The sequence below is a fragment of the Liolophura sinensis genome, chromosome 8 (assembly GCF_032854445.1).
Source record: "Liolophura sinensis isolate JHLJ2023 chromosome 8, CUHK_Ljap_v2, whole genome shotgun sequence".
Classification (NCBI taxonomy): domain Eukaryota; kingdom Metazoa; phylum Mollusca; class Polyplacophora; order Chitonida; family Chitonidae; genus Liolophura; species Liolophura sinensis.
This window is the reverse complement of record NC_088302.1, coordinates 14,154,081-14,177,277: the sequence shown is the minus strand read 5'-3', so window position 1 is coordinate 14,177,277 and position 23,197 is coordinate 14,154,081. Positions and strand designations below refer to the sequence as shown.

General features: G+C 37.9%; 1 protein-coding gene across 1 annotated transcript in view; it reads left to right on the top strand.

The window, feature by feature from the left end:
- LOC135472594 (furin-1-like) overlaps window positions 1-23,197 on the top strand; it is a 64,692-nt gene that overhangs the window by 16,519 nt on the left and 24,976 nt on the right. Inside the window, exons 2-7 of the mRNA XM_064752161.1 lie at window positions 6,005-6,094; window positions 17,261-17,370; window positions 17,411-17,428; window positions 17,864-17,940; window positions 18,452-18,540; window positions 22,598-22,770. Of these exons, the coding sequence (XP_064608231.1) occupies window positions 6,073-6,094; window positions 17,261-17,370; window positions 17,411-17,428; window positions 17,864-17,940; window positions 18,452-18,540; window positions 22,598-22,770 (489 nt within the window). The 5' untranslated portion in view covers window positions 6,005-6,072. The remainder of the gene's footprint in view (window positions 1-6,004; window positions 6,095-17,260; window positions 17,371-17,410; window positions 17,429-17,863; window positions 17,941-18,451; window positions 18,541-22,597; window positions 22,771-23,197) is intronic.

The window sequence follows — 23,197 nt, the reverse complement described above, 5'->3', positions numbered from 1 at the left end:
ATATACATCACTGTGTATGGCTTCTGTTGTTTAAGCCATTTTTTTCTGTTGTAATGTGCATGGATATATATCTAATGTGGAAGTGATCACATATCTGGATTGAGTACAGATGTGTATTTGTGTGATCTTTGCGATTTGATGGCTTCAAGCTCGAACCCTCGCAAACAGTTATTGTAACCCATCCTTTCCCAGTTGACATTTTTCACTGCACAGAGTGATCCACTTAACGCGGAATGTTATTACCTTCAGGAAGCTGATTGACCTTTCTGCACAAGTGGGTTCCCATTGTCCTTATCAAATTTCCCCTGTCGGATGTGTGGTGTAGCCTTGGGCTTTCCTCTTCCATTTCTCACTCTCCAGCAGATATGCATTATCATATTTACCTATATGTACACTTGTGCTTGGCATGTGCTCTATCTGTGGACATCTAGGTTAATTGACATGTACACTATGTGCCTACATGTACAGTTAACAGTATACAAAACACAAACATGCACATGTAAATCCACAAATGTGCTCCTGTTGATGTACATGTAGGTTGTTGTTGTTGTAAAGATTAAACTGAGGTCTGTTTCTTGAATTTGATCTTGTTTGATCAGGGTTTATATGTATAAGGATACATTAACCTGTGTTGCAAAATCTTGTAGTTTATTGTTTATCCTGCCATCAGCTGAGTTTTATTATTCAGATATATGGAGTGTTTTAGCAAGTGAGTGAGTGCTTGGGGTTTAACGTCGTACTCAACAATTTTTCAGTCATATGAAGACGAAGGAATCCTTAGGGTGCATGTATGTGTAATGTGGCTCCTTGTTGCAGGATGGATTTCCACCGCTCTTTTATTTAGTGCTGCTTCACTGAGACGACTTACCGAGGCAAGTAAGCCGCCCCGCCCGAGCCCATTATACTGATACGTGTCAACCAGTCATTGCACTATCCCCTTCATGCTGAACGCTAAGCGAGGAAGTTACGGCTTCCTCTTCTTAGGTGTGACTCGATCAAGGATTGATCCTGGATCTACCGGTCCCGAAGCGGACGCTCAACCAACTGTGCTATTTGGGCCGGTCATGGAGTGTATTAAATCATATACATGTATATATGCCCCACAAAGTAACATGAAGATTATGTGAGGTGTGAAGAATGATTTTAGACCAGTGATATCTAAAATATTACGATTAACTTCATTGCATATTTTTTACCTAATTCGGCATAAACCATGGTGCTACTTTTAAGCATTTTCATGAACAGTTAGAATAAAATGGGTAATTTGACAAGAAGCCATATTCCCCCGTTTGTGCGTGACCATTGGCTGGCAATCACACTGTCGTTGCTGCTCTGGTTCTGCTCTCTTTGCTGCACATCTTTAATTATATTATGTACAGTCCCTTTATACGTGTGCATGTGCACTGGTGTATGTAGTGTATGGTGAACAAGGTGTCCACAGTTACATACAGGAAAGTGTCGGGAGTTTATTGTACCCGTATCTTTAACAACCACTTGCATTGTACATGTACATGTATGTGTATCAAAGTACCCAAGTACCCATGCATGCAAACAACATAGTACTGAATTTGAGTGCTTCTCATAAACATGCGGTGCATGTACATGTAAAATAATAGCGGCTTTAAGAATTACAGTACATACATATAGTTATGGAATGTAAGTTTTGTTGGACATGAAACACAGACCGTTTTGGTTGTACCTCTGGGCTCCTGGGTCAGCTAGTCTTGGAGAGAATTACACAGCCATCAGGGTATCTGGTAGTGGAATCTGGAGGCTGTCCCATGGCTGGCACAGGCCTGCGAGGAACTCCTGTGTGTTCAACAGGAAATCAATATGTGGCACATGGAGAAAAGATTAATAATCTACTTTATCTGGTCAATGTTTGGCTGCTATAATTGTTACCAGCCCTTGAGGGTAGCCAGTTTATTGGTGCCTTGGATAAGTACGCAGACACCTTCCGAGGTTTATGCTTTGTGCCCAAAACTTTAGGGTCAAGATGTTGAAGAAAAGTGTGGCTTCTTTCATTAAATCTCTATACAAGTAAGACATTTCCTTAGCTTTTATTTGACCAGCTAAATGCAGTAGGCAGGAGGTTTCATGACCTGCCAGATTCACCATATCCATTGAGACGCTACCTGTATAGTGTTATGTTATCTAGATCTGTACCGGACTGTAATGCCACTTCTCAGGTGCTAACTGAAAAGGGAACAGACAACCTCCCTGGTGGAGGCAGTTTGTGTTGAAGATAGCCAACACTTGGTAGTGGCATTTACGACAACAGGGATCTTAAATAAAACTCTTGATCTGGAAAAGGTCCAACATCCGGCTTGGGGGCTTAAAGCATTGGCTGATGGTTTGTATCAGTATCTGGAACCATCCTGCTGTTCCCAAAGATCTGGCTGGTTTACAGGATACAACTACCAAGTAAACGGGCTCCAAACATCACAAACACACCCTGTTGGAAAATGGCAGAGCCTTCTTGGCAATGCTTGGCATTACAACACATCAGCACTCAAAAGGGTGTGAGTGTTTGCACAGATAGTGATGGCATTCTATGTTTAGGAGTGGGGATTGAGTACAGTGACATATCTTTGTTATCTCTGTGACAGCTTTAAACATAGTATATGTAGACACCAACTTACGAAGTTCAAAGTTACCAAAAGGAATCCATATACAGTTTGTTTTGTGTGTTGTTTTGAGTCGCTCATTGTCGTTGATGGCTTCTCTTTGCATGATTCCATCCTAACTTTATACGTTACATTTATATATACTCCCTTAGTTCATTAGTGTTTCTTGTTAAACATTAATTGTTTTGGGAATTGGGATTATTGACCCGGAATGTCCATTTTGGTTGACAGCTGGTATATAAATGTCCTTTTTAATGTATAGAGTGTACATGTAGTTTGATTCGGTTATAGTTAGTTATAGTAAGTTGTATAGTGATGAATAATAAAAGAAAAGGTCAATCAAGAATCACACAGGATATTGTTTTTCATTATGCACATCATTAATGAACTGTGAGCCTTACATGTATATGGACAGTTTGAATCTTGTTTAAACCCTCCTTACAAATATGACAGAATTTTTTTTTATATGAATGAAAACATCTGGTTGGTTTACAGGTTACATTCACCAAGAAAACGGTCTCCAGAAATCACGAACAATGTTGGAAAATGTTTGTTTACTCAAGACTTTGCTTTAGCAATGTGTTCTTGGCAATGCAGTAGCATTACAGAACTCCTGAGGGTGTGATGAGTGGTTGGGCAGATAGAAACCTTCTATGTTTAGGGGTGTAGATTGAATACAGTGACATATCTTTGTTATCTCTGTAACAGCTTTTAACAATATGCACGTATTTCAAGACACACCAACTTGAAAAGTTTATCTCTGGTGCCATAGAAATGCACTGTACATATAACAGCAAGTGCAAGTGTGTCTCTCTTTCCACTGTACACGTACATGTAAATTTCCTGCTTTTTGTCTTGTTTTCTCTCAGCCATTGCTCATTTGCTACAGTTACATCGTATTTTCCTAAGCCCATTTAAGAGTCAAAGCTCAGTATTTTTGTTGTAAGAATTGTAAAATTAACATGAGTGATTTTTCTCATGGATTTTCCGCATGGAAAGACACAGTTAAAAGCATGAGTGTTAAAATTTAGCTTTTTCATGCCGATTTAATGAATAAAGAAATTGTTGACTCAGTCAAGGGTCAGTAAAGACATTTTATATGTTATGGTTCATTTTTATTTTGTTGGGAGAGAAATACACTTTGTAACTATGCATGTACAACAGCACTGTGAACAACCTGGCTCTTTTAATGGCCATGTTTTTAAGTACAAGTATGATGATTGAGTTGATATGCATGTGCACAGATACATTTCTAAATAAATTTAGCTTAAAAGGGGTAATTCACATTTATAGCAGTGAAAAAAGGAATAGCTGGAATGGATATGTAAAACAACATATTTGTTCTTTAATCATACTTTGAAAGTACACGTTTTAGTATGGATTTGATATATGTGGTTTACATGCCATGTGGTATTAAGAAGCAATTTTTAGTAGATTTACCAAGTTTTGGCATGCTCACAGAATAGCTGCAATTTTGGTCTGACTGTAAAAGCGGTGGCTTGGAATGCGATAACTGTTGATACAGTTATATTTTTAGTCTTGAAACTGTTGAGCCTGCTGTACATCCACTTCTGTGGACTGTGTACATAGTGATAATGAAAGTGGATGAAAGATGAAGACTTGGGCGTCTGTCGGGGCGTCCGTCGGTCCATCATTAATGGAGTGAAGCAGGTTGTGGCAGCCTAAGTTATCTAACCAGTTGTGTAAAATAGAGAGAATTGTTGATAAGATCCTGACTGACTGACTGACTGCTGTCAATCTGTAAACCAATTCTAACATGACCAAGAGGGTGGAATCAACCTGAGTAAACTCCCTGAGTTTTGATAGATCAGACCAGTATACAAACTGCTGGTTTTATCCTCCTGCACATTTAAATACTGGTATATGCAGCAAAAACCCAAAGATACATGTATATCATTAAAATAAAGTCAGATAAAATAAAATTAAAATATGAACAGCTTCTTGATCAAGTTATGGAATGATTGACTTGCTGTCTCTTTGGTTGGGTTTCTGAATGGTTTAGTTTGTGGCCACAGTTGTGTGAAACTTAGTTTATGGTCTTTTCTGGTTTGCCCTTGAATCGGAAACCTACTCTACATTAGTGGCATTTACCTGTACATTGAACATGCACTGTTGGTGGTGTTTGCTCTTACATGTAATCCATTTGAAAACTTTATCTCATGTTTGTTCATGTACACGCACCTTATTCTTAAGTATCTCTCCTGCCGTACCGATACTGTAAGGAAACACCCCCTTCTCTCTCCTCCCCCGTACTGTTTAACTGCATGTTTCTATGTTGATTGGGTAAACATTCCTAATTACAGGTGGATTAGGTTACCTGAGGATGGTCAGGTTGTTAGTAGTAGTTAGTGCTTTAGTACATGTACTTGATGTACTATCAGCCTAGTATTGGTGGGCGATCAGTATGCATATTGTTCCTGTATGGTGCATACATGTATGTGCAACTAGGTGAACAGTTCTGTTAAAGCTATTAGCATTTGAAAAAAGCTTTTGGAATAATGCCTTTTCTCCCCGCTGAGTTGTACAACCTTGAATATAGGAGAACATGGACAATTTCAACAGTAAATAGTCTTCACACCTTACAACATGGGTTACCCCTTGTTTTTACAAATTACCACCATAACTCTTCTCAGTAATGCAAACAAGCTTTTCTTGGCTCGATCTGTCAAAGCGCCAGTCGTGAATCAATTACTGCTGTTGGTTTCTCAACAGCTACTTCTTAAGCACTGAGAGGTGTAGAAAGGCATTTAGCTCTAAGGTAAACTGCATCAACAAATGAGAGGTCTTGATTACTGATCGTACTTTTTTACCTGCTTACTGAAACCTTGAATTATTCTTTCTCTAATGCTCCATGCAAGCCGCTAACGAGATTTTGGCTCAGGTGATTTTTGTCTGGGAACAGCATACCCTTGGTTGAATGAGTAATAGTGAAGTGACTGTCTAATTTCACTGAAGTATTACTAATTCTCATAGAGGATAAAGTGGATGTTTGCTCATTGATGTAAATGTGACAGGTTCATGGAATGTAATGAAAGTCATTCTGCAGGTGAAAAAATACTTTATTTTGCAGAGAAAACATTCAGCCATTAACTCCTCAGTAGAATTTGATTTGTACAGTGAAATATACATGCAGTTCTAAGCATATTCTTGATGTACATGTGTCTAAGGATATATTTGTTGTTGATGACAGTGTATAATATGAATCTAGCTACTGCAAAGAGTTCAGGTCGATCTGATCATAAATACACTGCCCTCTAAGTCTGCTAAATACCTGTGCACACATGGAATATCGTGATGTTTTCAGATTTTAATTAAAATTAAATATACTATTAAATTTGATCTGATTAACATTTCAGGTGTTGTGGTTAGAGCAACAGGTAGTCAGACGGAGAGTGAAAAGAAAGATTCATTTTAACGACCCCAAATGGCAAAAAATGTGGTATTTGGTGAGTACATTTGTTATGTCTGTTATTTGAACACAATTGTGGAAATAATAATCTTTAAGTTGGCGCATGACATGATTGTCAGATTTTCCGGCTACTTACACTACTGAGAAATTTACAATGTTATTTGCTTGTACATGTACATGGAAGTTTTGTCCTGTGCCAAATGTTGGCCCAGTCAAAATACTATTGTTGTTGTTATCATGCAGCCTTTTTGCAGGCTGAGAGCAAAAAACAAATAAAATCTGTATTTACATGTAAGTGTTATGGCTGGCCGTTCATGTACATGTTTGCTACAATGTATTAAGGGACTAGTTACATGTAGTATGAGTAACAATCTATACTATATGTATATGGATGTGTACAGGGATGTATGCAGCTACTTTATTTAATACATGGGATATGAACTGAAGCATTCCTGGTTGACTCCACAAAAGGGGAAAAGTATATTTATGTGAACATATGCATTACAACACAATGTTTCACCAAGGTTACCAGGTCAGCATATCATTTGCAAAATACATACAGTACAATACATACATGTACATATAGAAATTATACATCATTTTCAATATTGCATGAAAGAGTTAGAATTGAGAAGCATTTTGTTTTATCTCCTCTGTCTTGGTAGAAGGTCGTATGCAATTGACAGACAGGAGAACAAAAGATTCCTTTCTGTATGAAATTCCAGTTCCTGTGTGTAGGCACAGTGCGCACTATGCTTCAGTTCTGTGGGCAGATTTTATGGTGAGCTGGAACTTAAAGTAATATTGACACATCATTGACTTTCAGCTGTCAAGTTTTTAAAGCACTTGCTTGTAAGCTATTTTTGTTTTGCTATCTGGCTATAAACCGTTGGACAATTAATATTTCTTTTAAAAGCTAGAAAGCAATATCCTCCTGGAGTAATTTATTTGTGGAAAATTATTCAACTTCTTTTCAGCTGAGGAGCTTACATTGTCATTAATCATAGCCTTGATTCCCATGGGTTTTCTAAATGCCACAATGCATGTACATGTACATGTTATGTAGGTCTCAGTGTGTCCATCCACTTTTGTGTTCATGTAATAGATTTACCACACTGTATTTATGTCCATGTTGGTGTCCATATATTCATGTAAATGTACATGAAGAATTATGCTTCTATGACTTACAACATATCCTAATTGTTTTCATATACATGTTCTTTTTCCTTGTATATGTACTTGTGTATGTACTGAAAATGGTATTGAAACTGCTGTACATGTATTTGATTTGAATGTATTTATTTTATGGAAATTCATTAGACTGTTGGAAAAATGACACTTTTTAGTGCTTTTCCAACCTTTTTTTACCCAGTAATAAACCTGGGTTATGAATAGGAATTTGAATAGTTTGTTTTTATCTCTGAGAACACACACATATGTGGATGCACACAGGATTTTATGCACCACTTTCTCTTTCACATAAAGTCTTTGTCCAGAATCCAGAAAGATTTTTCCTAATCCTTCTTTCGCGGCAAGGAATTTTAACAGGGTCAGTTTTGACATAGAGTAGTATTGAAGGAAATCACCTTCATCCAGTGTAATCTGATACTTCGGGCTGGGCATCAGTTTCCCGGGCCTCATTGCATTGCCATTTTATCTCTACATCATTGAACCACATGATGACTACAAAACACGCTATCAGGCTATTCGTTACAGAAAAAAAAAAATGCTTAAAGTTTGCTGGAATGATCTAGCTTGTAGCCTGCTCTCAAGAGATTATACATGTACGCTGTGAAAGGTTTGGTAAGACTTGTAATGTATGCAGGTGATACAATGTCTGCTGTTTTCAAGTTTAATGCCACCAGTTTTCATTGTACACCGACTTTGTGATTCCGTTGTTGTTTGATTGGAAGGAATTTAGCTTTGTGTTTGTATTTTTTTTAAACAAAAACAAGTATTACATACATGTAGCTAGTATAAAATATGCTACCATTCCTTGGATTACATGCTTTTTTCTCCTCGAGACTTTTGCTTGACTGATTCTATTGAAGTTGCTTCAAACATTGATTTTTTTTTTCGTTCTTTTACTTTCTCATGCTGTAGTATAAACTGATCCATGCATCCTCTTTTGTATAAAAAACAAGCTACCTAAATGTGATATCAGTGGCACACAAGGGGAGATTGAGAGGATGAAAGTTTTCTGGATTCTCTCTCCCTCAAAGCTTGTGGAACCTTGCTTGTTAACAAGAAGCAGTAGACAGCTACCCTATGTCTTCCAAAATTTGGGACGCCTGGTCTGCTCATTTAAGCCAATATTTATGTAATTCTAGCAGGAATACTGAGTGTCTTTTTTCTCACATGGTTAGAGCATCTAATGAATAACATAATCACATCTTTACTTTTCCAAAAGGCTGGTAAAGAAATGTAATATTATACTTTCAACACTTCTAATGTCTATCCCAAATTTTAGAAGAATTAGAGTACTAGTGCTTGTGTGGCCATTTACATTAAGTTTCTCATAATTGCTGAAGACTACCATCATCGAATGAGTAGATGTATTTCTAACACGTACTTTAATTGTGTATGAAGACCAGAGCAGTGATGACAGTGTGATAGTTGGCCAATGGTCACTCATTACTGGTGAAATTCGGCCTCTTATCAGTTGACTTCAGTTAGGGTTTCATTCTAACTGTTCATGTAAATGCTTAAAGAGTACCAACATACCTGCCCCCCCCTAGCGCCTTTATTTAATAAGCAGTATCAGGTTAAAAAAAGGGAAAAAAAAATGCAGTGATGTTAGTAGCAATATATTAGACATTATTGATGTTATATGATATGGTATAATTTTAGTCCATGTATATAATTTCCACCTCCTCATTGATATGATTTTTTTTACGATATGATTTGAATACAGAGCAAATCAAATTTTGAGCACAGTATCTCTGATGTGGTAATTCTCTGTGCCCTGACATGGTAAATGTACATGCATGTACCAACTGTTGAAATAATTCTGTATTCTGAAAGAACAAGTGTGTTGATGGTGTTTGCACTCTTGTTTAAGTGTTCTGGTTTGTAGCTACAAGACTTGCTCTTCTTGTGTGATTTGTGTAAGCATTGGCTAGGAAATGTCACCTCCGCAGGCACACATTTGTTAACAATGAGAATGGGCAGGGTACTTTTCTTTGATCTCCTGAGGGCCTCTAAGCCCCTAGTGTGATAGTGTGTGGCTACCCAGATGCTACCACAACAACAGGTTGATTCCTGGAGATGTCCATTGATAGCATTGTTTTGGTAAACTCTGTTGACTGGAGTTCATTTTAACCTCTCCACAACATGGCGCTTTCACAGTTATATGGAAGCAATTTCTGTATTTACTTAACCCAAGAGAACCTGGTGACAAGAAGTCTGGTTGTCATGTATAAGTATTGCCCTTTCTGGCAGCTACTTTTGAATTTTGCTGATTTGCCTCTTCAATGAAAGAAAAAATCAAGGCAACTTGTATGTACAGATTTCAAGATTCTAACATATACATGTTTATGGAGAAATTCTACTTCTGTTAATAGACATCTGTTTCTGTCTACAAACTATATATTTGCATGAATATTTGTGTTCCATAAATAAATTGAAATATTTGTGTAAAGTGACATATAGACATATGTACAGTAGGTATACACATACATGTATACATGTATCGATGCACTGTGAAGAGTTTCAGCATATTGTGTTATGTTTACAACAGCAAACTTTTGTGCAAAGAAACATAATAATATGTACGTACACCACATGTAGTTTTTCCAGCTACAGGCGCTGGTAATTTGTTCTGTGAGCTCTGCCACTGCAGCCAATTTTTACTGTTCAAAACCATAAGCATTTGAGATATCCTGGGTGTTTGGGCCCCATGATATGGCTAGTGAGGTGCATGTATAGTAGCTGTGGAATCAAGTATCCTTCTCCAAGAAATCTCCTACTGTGGCCAGTTCCCCAGCAGAAGCGGTTACCAAAGTACCCTTAGTACAGCCACTTACTGTCAGGGAATATTGTTACACTAGAGCTACTCAAGCCTTCCCCAAAACATATGGAGGCAGATGAAGCTGGGCAGAGGTTCCCCCTGGTAGAGTACTGGCAGAGCACCGGCAGAGCACTCAGGCAGGGAGCTAGTGAGGTTATCAGAGCTTGTGTTGGCACCAGGTCAGAACAACTGGCAACAACAGCAAGGGCACTGATATCAATGAATACCACTGGCACGAATCTCAGTACAAGTCTACATGTATAGGAGAATAACATCTGCTCATTTGTACGGAACTGTGAATTCTCCTGCATGCTTTTCTTTTGGAGTACAAAATAATTAAGTGATGGGTTTTATGGGTGTATTTATTGGAAAGACTTAAATAATGATATTTATTTATATTGGCATATTTTTTTTTTGTCTGTTATCATTTGCATTAGGGGCACCTGATTCAATGAAACTTTTGTAAACTGGAATAAGTGTATTGGTTGTGGAATTTTAGAGTCGCTTTTTCGAAATTTTAATTTCATGTATTTTACATTTTGCAGTTTCAGTACATAGTAATTTTAATAAATGGAAGCTGTTATTGTGATATTATTTGTGATTATTTTGTGCATGTGCAATGTAGCCATTTGTAGTTATGGGATCCTTAATTCATGGTTTGTACAAATTTCATGCTTTACTGCTGTAGACACTTCATATTAAGTGCACATCTGAGTTTTTAGAAAGTATAGTGTATCAATCCTTAGTAATTTTTTTTGGTGATGAAACTGGTTACAAGGAAATTTCATCCTGTGAAAACCAACCATAAGGACTGTTGGTTGTATAAATGTTTATCCTACCAAGAATGATTTTCACGCATGTCCTGATGCAAGTCGTGTTTTTGTTCTAAAACTAGTGTTGGCTATACACATTGGTATCTGTCTTCTGACCTTGGAGAGCTTGTTGTGCAGATTTGAGAAATGCATGGTCAAGTTCGTAATTTCAAGAGCAATTCTTCTGATCATTTCATCAGACATGTGAAGACTGTAATTCCAGACTAATTGACCACAATCACATTGTTGCCTACCAGTTGGCTGGCTAAGGACTGCTTCTGCAGAGAATGCTCTTGAGGACTACAAAGCCCCGAGTTACAACTACTGCGAGGAGATAATTATCAGTAGATTGGATGAGAAGCGGCAGCCTAGACTACTGTTGCTCAGGATACATGATTGGGCCTTGGCTGTGAACTGGTACATTGTGACTGGTACTAACGTGAACTGGTACATTGTGACTGGTGCTAACCCGAACTGGTACATTGTGACTGGTACTAACGTGAACTGGTACATTGTGACTGGTACTAACCCGAACTAGTACATTGCATAGTCTTCAAAGTACATGTAGAATATAGAGTGGAGACTCACATTCTGGAACGTGCATGTATATTAAATACGATTTCTTCTCTGTGTGTTACTGCATTTACATGTGAATTCAGATGTATGTTTTAAAAGGACTCCAGTCTGGTTGCATGTTATCTTGAATCCATTGTGCAGATTGGAAATAGCCGTAATATTCCATAAAAATTCCATGTCTTGCACTCAGTATCCTCATTAAAAGAAAAGACAACCTAGACCAAATGTTTATATGCATCAATAAAGTACCCCTGCCCACATAAAGTTTTAAAAGCAAATCTGTTTATTTTTGGTTTATTTTTGCATAGCCGAGATATCACAGTTCAAAGTAAACAAAATTGAGAAAATCAAAAAGCGCTGTCTTGTGATCAGTTTTAAACTATTAGGTGCAAGTTTTTTTGCTACAGCCTGAAAACAGGTTTTTCCCTTCAGTCACATGAGCGTGGGGTAGAGGTGACGCTACAATGTAATTCCGTTTTGTCTAATATGGTGGCTCGCTACACTTTGCAAGAATTTCACATTAAAAGTCGATTTAGCAGAGTTACGATGTTTAACAGAACAAAATTGGTCTGGCCGTGTCTGTTTCTAGCTCTTTTTCCAGAAGGGTAAATGGATTATTGTCTTTCCTTGTAAGCAAACGGCCTGCATTGCAAGATGTGGGAAGTAAGATGTCAGTGAGACAGAGTAACTTACTTGGGACAACACAGATGAACACTCTATGGCAAAGAGGGAGGCTTTGTTTTTTGTTTTTTTTTGTTGTGAATATATATTTATTGATACATGTACATACATGAATATGTTCATGAATTACATTGTGAAGTTTACTCAAAGGATGGGCCAGCCTTCAGAGATTGGTTGTAATACTCTTAGTGTTATCACGTGAGCTAATCCCAGCACTAGGAATATATTCATGCAAGTGTATTCTGTAGAGAATAAATTGTCCCTTTTTTTCCTTTTTGTGACCTTGTGTTAATTCAGTTTTTGGCTACACCAGCAGTCTATCGAACAAGGCAATACGAGACAAAACTGTTACCATTGTAATGAACATGAGATATGAAAGTCCAAGAAGTAATTGGTTTGGCGGAATTATAATGGTGTGACATTGATCACAGAGATAGGCTTAATAACTTATTGGATTTCCCCCAGTGAAAAGTAAGACTTGGCGTTTATGGTGTGCAACTCAGTGGTTGACATTCTCAGCCCCTTCAGCTTATCCCATATTGTCCTGACCAAAGATGGTAGAGGGTAAATGAAAGTCTTGATTAAAGCTGGCAGGACATGTGGAACTTCATGAAGGAATTCATGAATAGAAATTCCTGTACAGTTCTTGATCAGAAATTCATCCCTGTTATTGGCAGGATTACACCTATGAAATCACAGGTCTTTAGTCAGATATTATAATGTGTGTACCTGCAGAGCATGTGCAGTGTACAATCCAGCTTGTATGGGATTACAAAGAATTCAGTAATATCTGCATGTGCATACATGTACATATATAACCTTACATGTGTGCCAGAGGTCCAGATGTTTGATATTGAGTGATGACCTTGACAAAAATTGAAGTCACCCATTTTGATTTAAAGCAATGAAATGTTTTAAATTACATTTATCATTATAAAGCAACATGAAAGTGTATAAAGTACAACAATTCATCATTTGTGATTCTGATATTATGAATGTTTACATGGTATAAAGTCATCTGTTTGAAGACCTCAGCTCAATTTGGGGGTCATCATTATAATTTGAGCTCAAAAACTGAGTGAACGACCAAACATTTCAACCTCTGTATGCAGATATTGATGATAAGAATGATTGTTGTTCTTGTAAAGGTCATCAACATTCATATACTCTTTAGCAAAGTGTAATGTTCATTGAAGACTGCTTGTCCTCCACCAGTATACAAGAGTGAGTGAGTGATTGCTTGGGGTTTAACGCCTTCCTTAACAATTTTTCAGTCATATGACGACGAAAGAGAGCATCCATGTATGGATGAACTTCAAGAACATATTTTATATTTTTTTTTACTCACAAGGGTCAGCAGGAAAAATACAGTGATTGCTAGATGTTTCGTTGACCTATGCCTCCATGTACACTAAAATATGGAAGACCACCTCAGACTCCATATATAACCCAGCTGGTTGTATGGAAAATATTAAACGGATGTACATGTACATGTAGCATTTGACAGGCTAATGACATATTATTGAGACAAATGATGATGAAAAATAGTGAAGTCCTTTTCACAGCAAAATAAATGCTTATTTATACAGCTATTTACACTGCTTGCATCCTTTTCATTGAAAATTGCATGTGTGACAGCCCTGTTCTGGCATTTGTTTTCTTGTTAGTGTAAAACTTATGTGTATATATTTTTCATGCTCTTATTGTATTATGACCATACATGTTGACTTTTAAAAAAGATGAAATTGGCTGTACTTAAATTGTATTAAAATCTAAATCCTCCAAAAATGTGACCATAGATGTAAGAGCGTATTTTGGCATATATTTTTGTGTTACAGAAGTGTTATGTCATATGGACAGTCCTTAGTTCTCCAAGGGGAAGAATTAATTGAGCTATTTTGGGAAGTCTCATGAGGTGTACTTTGGCATATATTTTTGTGTTAGAGGAGTGTTGTCTGATATGGACAATCCTTAGTTCTCCAAAGGGAAGAATTCATTGGGCTATGTTGGGAAATCTCAGAATCTTGTTATCATGTTTGGGTCGCCTGGGCACGTGGAATCGTCTCCTTTGGATTGTAGACTACCATTGCAAGTTTCTCAAGTAGGCTGCTCCTGTCCATGCCCTTGAGTCCTGGGTGGGCGCACTCGCATGCTTTGTTAAGGTTGATCATATATCGTACTGTCTACAGTTTATGCAGTATTTGAACCCCTTTTTGTCAAGTTTGAGTGTTCAAGATATTACACAACTATCTAATTAATAAATAATTAAATGTACATGCAGATGACTGTATGATAGGTGGTACGTGTAAATGTATTTACTATCAGTGCACAAATGTCTTATGTATGCACACTTGTGCATGTAACATAGGTGCATTTATGCAAATTTGGATACACATGTACTTACCTTGTTTTTGTCAGAAATTGGTCTTGGGAGGTCTTGTTTAATCCCGTTTCATCTCTAACACACCTGTTTGTGGCGGAAATTTACAGTCCTGCTCTGAAGCACCTCTAAATACCTGGGGTACCTGGTGGGTCTCTGTTGCCTTCTCTAGTTACTGGCTGTTGCCTATGTTTATTGTAGACCACAGGCCCTGGTCTCCACTGACCAATACCCTGATATAAACAGCTGCAGGTGAAAGACTGAGTTTCAAAGCATTTTGGTTTGGAAGCATTTGTGGGTGGGAGTAGGTATTTATGTTGGTGAAGGTGAAAATAGGGGTGTCTTGACCCTTTTTTCATGCTGCTCTGAAGGTGCATCAGGATTGCAACAAAAAAATATTTGAATAAGTGATTTTTTTTTAACAATAATAATTGGTGTCATCTTCATGTTCTACTTGATGTCACAGTGAACATACTGCTTGATGTCATGTACCGATAGAAACCAACTAGATGTTCTTCACTGAAATAAAATACATATAAGTTATAACATCTCATGTATATTTGTGATTGATTAAATGTGTTTATTAAAGAATGTCTATGCACAGGTACTTGTACAGGTACATCAGCCTGTAATTTGTAGTCACCGTTCCTTAAAAACAAATCCCACCCACCTGTTTGCTGAAGCAATTCAGCGTCTTGAGTTGTAGAAAATTAAGAATGTGGTGTTTTCATGTAGGCAATTACTTAGTCTTGGCATGTGGTAGAAGAGTGACTTAGAATTTCCTCACTTGTCTTTGTAAATAAAAACATCGCTCGGCTTTAGCAGGTGCTAAAAGCTCACCCATCTCCAGGCTGAGTGTGTAAATGGGTGAGAGAAAGGGAAGGCGGGTAACTTTGGGAGTTGTATGAGCAGGTTTAGACAGGTAATTTATGGCTGTGGAGAAGAGAAGACAGTAAACCGTACTTAGATAATTTGCTAGCGGATGCTGCCAGTAAATTCCGCTTAACTCTACCCTAATGGGGCTGATTGACTCTTGGAGAGGGATTTAGATACAAGGCTTGTTGTATCTGTCCTCATATATAGGGCTTTATGTCACTCTGGGATTGCCCCTGCCTTGTTGGTCTCTGCTTACTGACAGCCTCTCCCTAGTACAGGGGTTTACTGGCATCAAGTGCCTCCCTTAGGTTATGCCATAATTGGGGACATGTCAGGTCTCTTTTAGTACATGCAACATTCTTTTGCCTGTTCTTGTAGAGGTATGTAATGCACAAGTGGACATTTCCGAAAGGAATTGAAATTGATTTGTGCAATAGTTCCTCTGTATTTGCCCTAAAACTGTTCCCAAGAAAAAGTGCATTAATTATTAGAAGCAAATAAATATCATAAAAATATCATGCTTTTTGTCATTGAAGCTTACACTTTTCCAGTACAAACGTGTCCAACATGTACCTCCCAAAGAAACCTCAAAACACCTTTTAAGACCATTATAACTTTCACAATCAGTTAAAATGAGGAGCTCGGTCATAGGCGAAATTTGAATGATTAGAGTTTAATAATTTAGATGAATATAATTTAGTTATTCCACATCTTAATCACATTTACCTTCCTCTCACCATATTAACTTGACCGTCTTTGTATAGGTGAAATATTCTTGAGTATGGCGTAAAACACCAATCAAATAAATGAATCAATAAATTACATTTACCATGATGTTACATACATAATGAAAAGCTTGCCAAAATCTCTTGCACCAACTTGTGGATGTACTCTAATCTGTCTTGTCACCAGCTATGGCATATGGTGTTCATGATTGAACCATTTGTTCTTGCATCAAAGCTTCAATTTCCTTCATGTTAGGAACTGTTAATCAATTTTCTATCAGTATTATTCATGTTTTATGTTTTTTGGCAGACTGGGTACAGTAGCTCACCATTATTTGACCAGTCAGTGTATCCCAGTTCTTGTTATCAGCTCTCCAAAAGAATAAATAATACATGTTTCCTTGTCTTGCTGGTTGCTGCGCAAATAGGATAAATAAAGAGTATCTTTCAATTATTGAGGAACTAAAGTGGCATGTGTTATTTTTCAGATTAGTGCTTTGTCAGAATGATCTTTACTATAGTGTTCATGTATTTACTTGTGGCAAATAAATTCTTGGGTAAAGTGATTTTCTATTTAAGTCTTTTTGACATATGTACTGTAATTGTTCAAGCTTTTTTTACATGTTTGCAAAGGTGTTTATTCTGTGTAGACTGATAAAATTACACTTTTTGTGAAGACCTGAAAAATTGGCTAATCCAGCCAATGTAGTTTGAAATCCAAAATCAACAGAATGTACATAAATTGCACTGAAAGTTGCTCTTTCGTATGCGAAAAAGCTGAGTGACTGTCAAGTTTTGTACAAAGAAAATGGTTTCTCTTCAATAAAGTGTACAGTCAGCCTTTGTTAAACTTTTTTCCAGTCCTGGAAATAAGGAGCAAGACAAGTACAATGTCCTCTTCCAAAATAGTATCACAACAGGGGCCAACTATTTGGTGCGGTACAAAACTGCCATGTGAATACAAATACACCCCTTATTTCATGCACCATGTTAAGAATTATTCCCAGGGTTGCTTGCAAGTATTAGTTATTCATGTACCAGTTAGTTCCAGTATTTATGAAGGTTATACATGTATTAGTGCATGACCCTCAGGAATTGAAGGAACAGCATTATTCTTGATTGGCCTGTTTTTGTTATGTTTCAGAATCGTGGGCGAACATTGGACATGAACGTACAGCCAGCTTGGCAGCAAGGTTCACGGGCAAAGGTGTGGTCGTCACGATACTTGACGATGGCATAGAAACTGACCATCCTCGTCACGATACTTGACGATGGCATAGAAACTGACCATCCTGATCTCAGCCGCAATTATGTACGTATATGGAAATCTGCCTGTCTGTTTTGATAAATATAATGGTTAAGCCCAGCATTCTTTTACCACTTGTCTAGGTTTCTGAGGTTGTAACAGCATTCATGTAGATGGTTATGCTTGGTTATAACCATGCCTTACCAAACCGTTCAAAACAAAACTGTAACCAACTGGTAACAAATCATTTACCAGCTGGACTATGATGGTTTTTATCGGACGTAGATCTGTTCATTAACTGGCTGGTACTGCAAGTAAAGGCTTGTCTTGGTACCAGCCTGTGAAAGATTGCCCGTGTGTGTTTTGTGTAAAGGGAGAACTTCGTGATTATGGTGTTTTATGCCAATGACATAAATTGATAAGTTAAATTAAAAACATGTACAAGTTGAGCCTGCAGTATTCATATTAATGATACAAATTTCTTTGATGTTCTTATGATAGGATCCAGAAGCCAGTTATGATGTGAACGCTCATGATCCTGACCCACAGCCTCGCTATGACTCCTCCAATGAAAACAGGTACGGCTTAAACTTGAACTCTCCTGCAAAGCGTAACATGGTTCAGAGGTAAAGTGTGGGACTGCCAACTGCCAGCACACGCTTATCGCTTGACATGCACATCACACGGCTAGCCTTGGTATATCTGTTAAAAGGACACATTAGATGCAAGTTCAAAACTGGCCTGCCCTCACTGTTTGTGCGGCCTTGTTGATTATAAGTATTAACTGTGTTTGTACAATCTAACATTTGTTGAAAACCACTTGTCTCCCACTAATACAGTTGGCATGTCTGTGTCACTCATGGGAAAGCTGTGAGGGAAAGGCAACTTGCCCAAGGTTGATGGTTTTCCCCTCATGCACTCAGTTTCTCCCATCAATAAAGTTCAATGTCATCATACAAGTGTAAAACTCTTGAATGTGGTGTTAAGCATCAATAAAATAAATAATTCAATGCCAGTGGTTGGTGTTTATAGAGAATGCTTGTTGTTTGTCTGTAGTATTTTATGTGAGGTACTTCTCTTTGTATGCAGACACGGTACCCGCTGTGCTGGAGAGGTGGCTGCCCAAGCTGACAACCATTTCTGTAGTGTTGGGGTTGCCTTTGATGCCAGAATTGGAGGTAAGATCTTAGTTAATTTTCTTTGATTCTGATTGATGGTAAGAGACAAACTTTAATCAAATGTAGCAGGTGTCTGGTCAGTAACTCTTTTAGTTGGATGTAACACAAAGTTGAGTAGTTAAGAGAGTTCCATATTGTCCCAGAAATAAGACATTTTATGCTGAAGTTTCCTGAAAATGTCAGCCACAATAAGGGGATACTTGGCTACCAAATAGGGGTATGAGAAATGGTGTGAAATTGAAAAAAATCAAGGACCGATACCTGTCTTGAATGACAATTACAGGTTTTCAAGGTGGATGAAACTTATCCATTGTACCAGAGGAATAGATATCTCTGTATCTAATGAGGCGACAAATGGACATACATTGGAGTCCAGCTGATGAGAGCTTGACTGTGGCTGTACACGTACATCGGGAGGTTTGTCTGCTGTCGCGTACAGTCACCTTTCACGAAACTGAAATTTTCCTCTGTGAATAATGCACATTACAACAAAGGCTTCTATTTGCTGAATATACATAATTACAAATGAAACATTTCTCGTGGAAAAGTTCAAGAAAATTGCAAGTGGTAAAGTTTGGCGTTTTTTTCTCTCGATGGTGACCATCTGTAAACCTGACATGAATTAAGTGAAATAGTTAAAGAACAACAATCAAATATTTAATAAATATAATATGCAGAAACACCGTTGTAAATTGTACTCATTCCTGTGGTGCGTGGATTGTGGGGGGAATCTGTCGGAATGTTGGTTCAACTCCGGATTGAAATGCCGTCACACAAGTGAGAATAGGATTTTCTCAGTGAGGGTTTTCCGTGAAGGACTGAGCTATAATTTCAGCAGTAGAAGTGTGAGAGACAGACGCAGAAGTGTGAGAGGGAAGTGTCTAGGGTACCCTTGCAAACACTGAAGCAGACTGACAATAGGAAAAACTGAGCAATCAGGGCAGATAAAAGTCCAAGGAGCAGAAAAAGTTCCTGGGCTCTTTACACAATGAGATGGCCGCAGTTTTGTTTGATGCTGACAGTTTCGACGTGGAAAGAGAGATTTGGCAGAGAGGGAGGCTTCTGGTTATCGATTCGGACAGAAAACACCCTTTCTCCAAAAGCTGTCTTCATTCTCCTGCTTACTAATGGATTCCAATTTGTTCAATTGACATTTTCAGCTGAGGGTGAAATGAGGGGAAACGGACTGCATGGCCAAATTGTTAGCCTCGCTCCCCAAAAAAGAGTTGCACGGTCTCGCATCTTGAATAGAAGTTTCGCCGAACATTGATAAGAAAATATTGGTTGTGGACTAGTCCATATAGAGTTTCTGTGTGCTGGGTCGTTTTGTTTGCATACGATATTTATCTGTGTCCGACCCCTATGTGTGTCTCTCCCTGTGAATCGTGATTAAACTTACAGCGTAATATACATTTACATGTTGATTTGTTGAACTACATGTACATATATATGCCAGCTTATATATATCATGGTATCTTGGAGCAAAAAAACTGCAATTTCTGGCTTGTTTTGCCATATGGATCTATATTTTTAGAATATGTACATGTAGATAAGCATGTATTCCAGACTGACAGGGTATGCATTTTTTTTTGCTGAACTATTTATGGGTGAACTGAACTTCCATAATTCTTCAACCTTTTCAGCTGCCTCTGCAGTCAATATTTTGAAACATTCTGAGAGAACTGTGGGGGTTTAGAGAAATAATTTGCTCAGTTTTATGAAGCTTGCATCTTTAATGACATAAACGTTTTTTTTTTTGCCTCTGTTTTCATAATAATTGTGTGCTTTTGCAGTATTAAAAGTATATATACACTGTTTACATGTTAAACTGATGTAATGAGAAGAGGCGTTTATTGTACAGATTAACTAGCTGTTTTTATGCGTATATACACACACAGGTACAAAATACATGTATCTGTGAGCAATTAAATGCATTTGGAAACACATTGGCAGTAGGGAATGACTTTGTAGCTGAAGTATGAAGTTTAATTAACTTAATTACTCATTTACATACACATATAGTGGTGTTAAATAACCCCAAAACAAATTCTCCTTGGCCCTACAGGATTACTGCTATGAGGCATGCTATATTGCTGGGCTTTTCTTTTTGGCTATTTCTCGTTTTTCTTTTCCCCCTTGCACAATTTGAATACACAATCACTCGTCAATGTTGGTGTTGTAATGGCCACAGCCTGCACCATGGGGAGCAGTGAGTCAGACCAGCCCATTTTGTCCCGGACTCGACTTTTGGGTAATCCGTCACTTCCTCACATTAGAGGCATGTGCGATCACCGTTTTATCATTCCCGCCACAGTGTGCCCAGTACAACAGCGAACTGCCCATAAACGTATAAAATTAATTGATCTCATCATGCCTGACCCTCGCAGACCGGCTCTGTATCATTTAGGACGGGCGGATTAGAAAATACCCCATCAGAAAATCTCCACATCAAACTCAAGCAGCGTGAAATTCTGCTGGCTTACGCGGAGATGAATGCATTGTCAGGCTATAAAGCCAGTGTTGGTGATCCTCTGTGTTATGTACGGTGCCCACAGACCCGGAACATTGTGAACATGATTAAAAATATGAGTTATTATAAGTCTCTGTCACTCTTTCTTGGTATTGAAGACCTCGTAAATCCTCAGTATAGTTGTGATCATGAAGTATTTCAATGTGAAGGATTGGGGGGGGGGGGGGTGTGGCAGAGGAGTGCAGCCGTGAATGAATGACTAAGGCTGTAGTAGCAAGATTTCAGCCATATTTTGTGGCCTAGTGGTCAATGTGGTACTGCAACACACTTGTGCCAAGAGCCCATGACGAGTGCGATGGCTGTGATTTCACGTCCAGCTCATGATAGCTACCTGTCTGATTGTAGTTCTAAACAGGTAGATGTGTGGAAGAAAGTGCCAGTTACAAAGGCTAAATTCAGGGAGGAAAACAGTGTAATTATGAGGAAACGGTAAAATTGTGAAGGAAGGATTGAAGTTGTAAGGATTGGATTTGGAAAGATTAAAGTCATAAAGAGTACATTTATGGAGAGAGGATTAATGGTTATAGGACATATACATATGGTTATGGGGCATGTACAAGTAATTATAGGACATGTAGATGTACAGGTAGTCATAGGACATGTAGATGTACAAGTAGTTATAGGACATGTACTAGTAGTTACAGGACAAGTAGTTGAACAAGTAGTTACATGACACGTACAAGTGGTTATAGGATATGTACATGTACAAGTAGTTTTAGGACGTGCACATGTACATGTAGTTATAGGACATGTACAAGTAGTTATAGGACACGTACATGTACAAGTGGTTATAGGACATGTACATGTACAAGTAGTTATAGGACATGCGCAGGTACAGGTAGTTATAGGACATGTACATGTAGTTGTAGGACATGTACAAGTAATTATAGGACATGTACATGTACTAGTAGTTACAGGACAAGTAGTTGTACAAGTAGTTATAGGACACATACATGTACAAGTGGTTATAGGATATGTACATGTACAAGTGGTTATAGGACATGCACATGTACAAGTAGTTATAGGACATGTACATTTACAGCAGGTTAGTGTAGGCAGGAACTGTTGAGGGATAAAGCCTTATTGTCAACCATCATGCATTCATTGTATGGCGGTGAATTATATTGGTTTGGTATATTCGGTTGACTGCCGATTGGAGGTCTACTGATAATTTTAGTTACCAGCTAGTACCCGGCTTAACAGTCATTTTTGGCTCATCTTGAAGAAATAAGAATAAAATGGCATCATCATGTCATAGTACACATCTCTATAAAAGTATAAAAATAAAATTAAGAGTTACATGAAATTGTGCGTAAAAATGTTCTTATATACCATAACCATGTCTTGAGTTATGGTAAATGGATATAAATTAAAATGTCACCATGATTTACCTCTAGAAATTACCAACCTCTGTAAGTCATCGTGTAGTCACTGAAATACATGGGTGTGACATTAAAAACACTTAAATAGAGAACCAAATGGGTTATTATATGTGGCTGATATGGGTTGACCCTCTCTTCCTGGTAGGTGTGAGGATGCTGGATGGTGATGTCACAGACTCGGTGGAGGCGCAGTCCCTCAGTCTGAATCCTCAACACATCCATATATACAGCGCTAGCTGGGGACCAGATGACGATGGGCGCACAGTGGATGGACCAGCCACGCTCGCCAGGAAGGCCTTCTATGACGGCATTACCAGAGTGAGCAGCTACTGTGCTACTGTTTTAAAAAAATAATTGTCCATTGATTTTCCTCAACTTTTGTTATACATGAATTAAATCACACTGCAACTGAAACAATGTCATGTGAAAAGTAGTGGCAGGAATATTAGATTAGAAAGCTGTGTGAAATTGACCTGTTGTTGCTTCAGTCCTTTTGAACATGACACAACATTTGTTTACTAATTAACTAACGAATCCCAGAGGGAATATGTGATAAGTGTAGTAAGGTTTCCACAAAGTGATGAAAGCTAAATGTAATTTGCCCCAAGAGATGATGAAATTTCAGAACCACATGTAGCTGCATGGTATTTGATGTTATGTATAGTAAGTACACGCTAAAGCTTTTCAGTATCATTCCATGTCAACATTAATTTTTAGATACATTTATGATGTGTATATTTGAGGA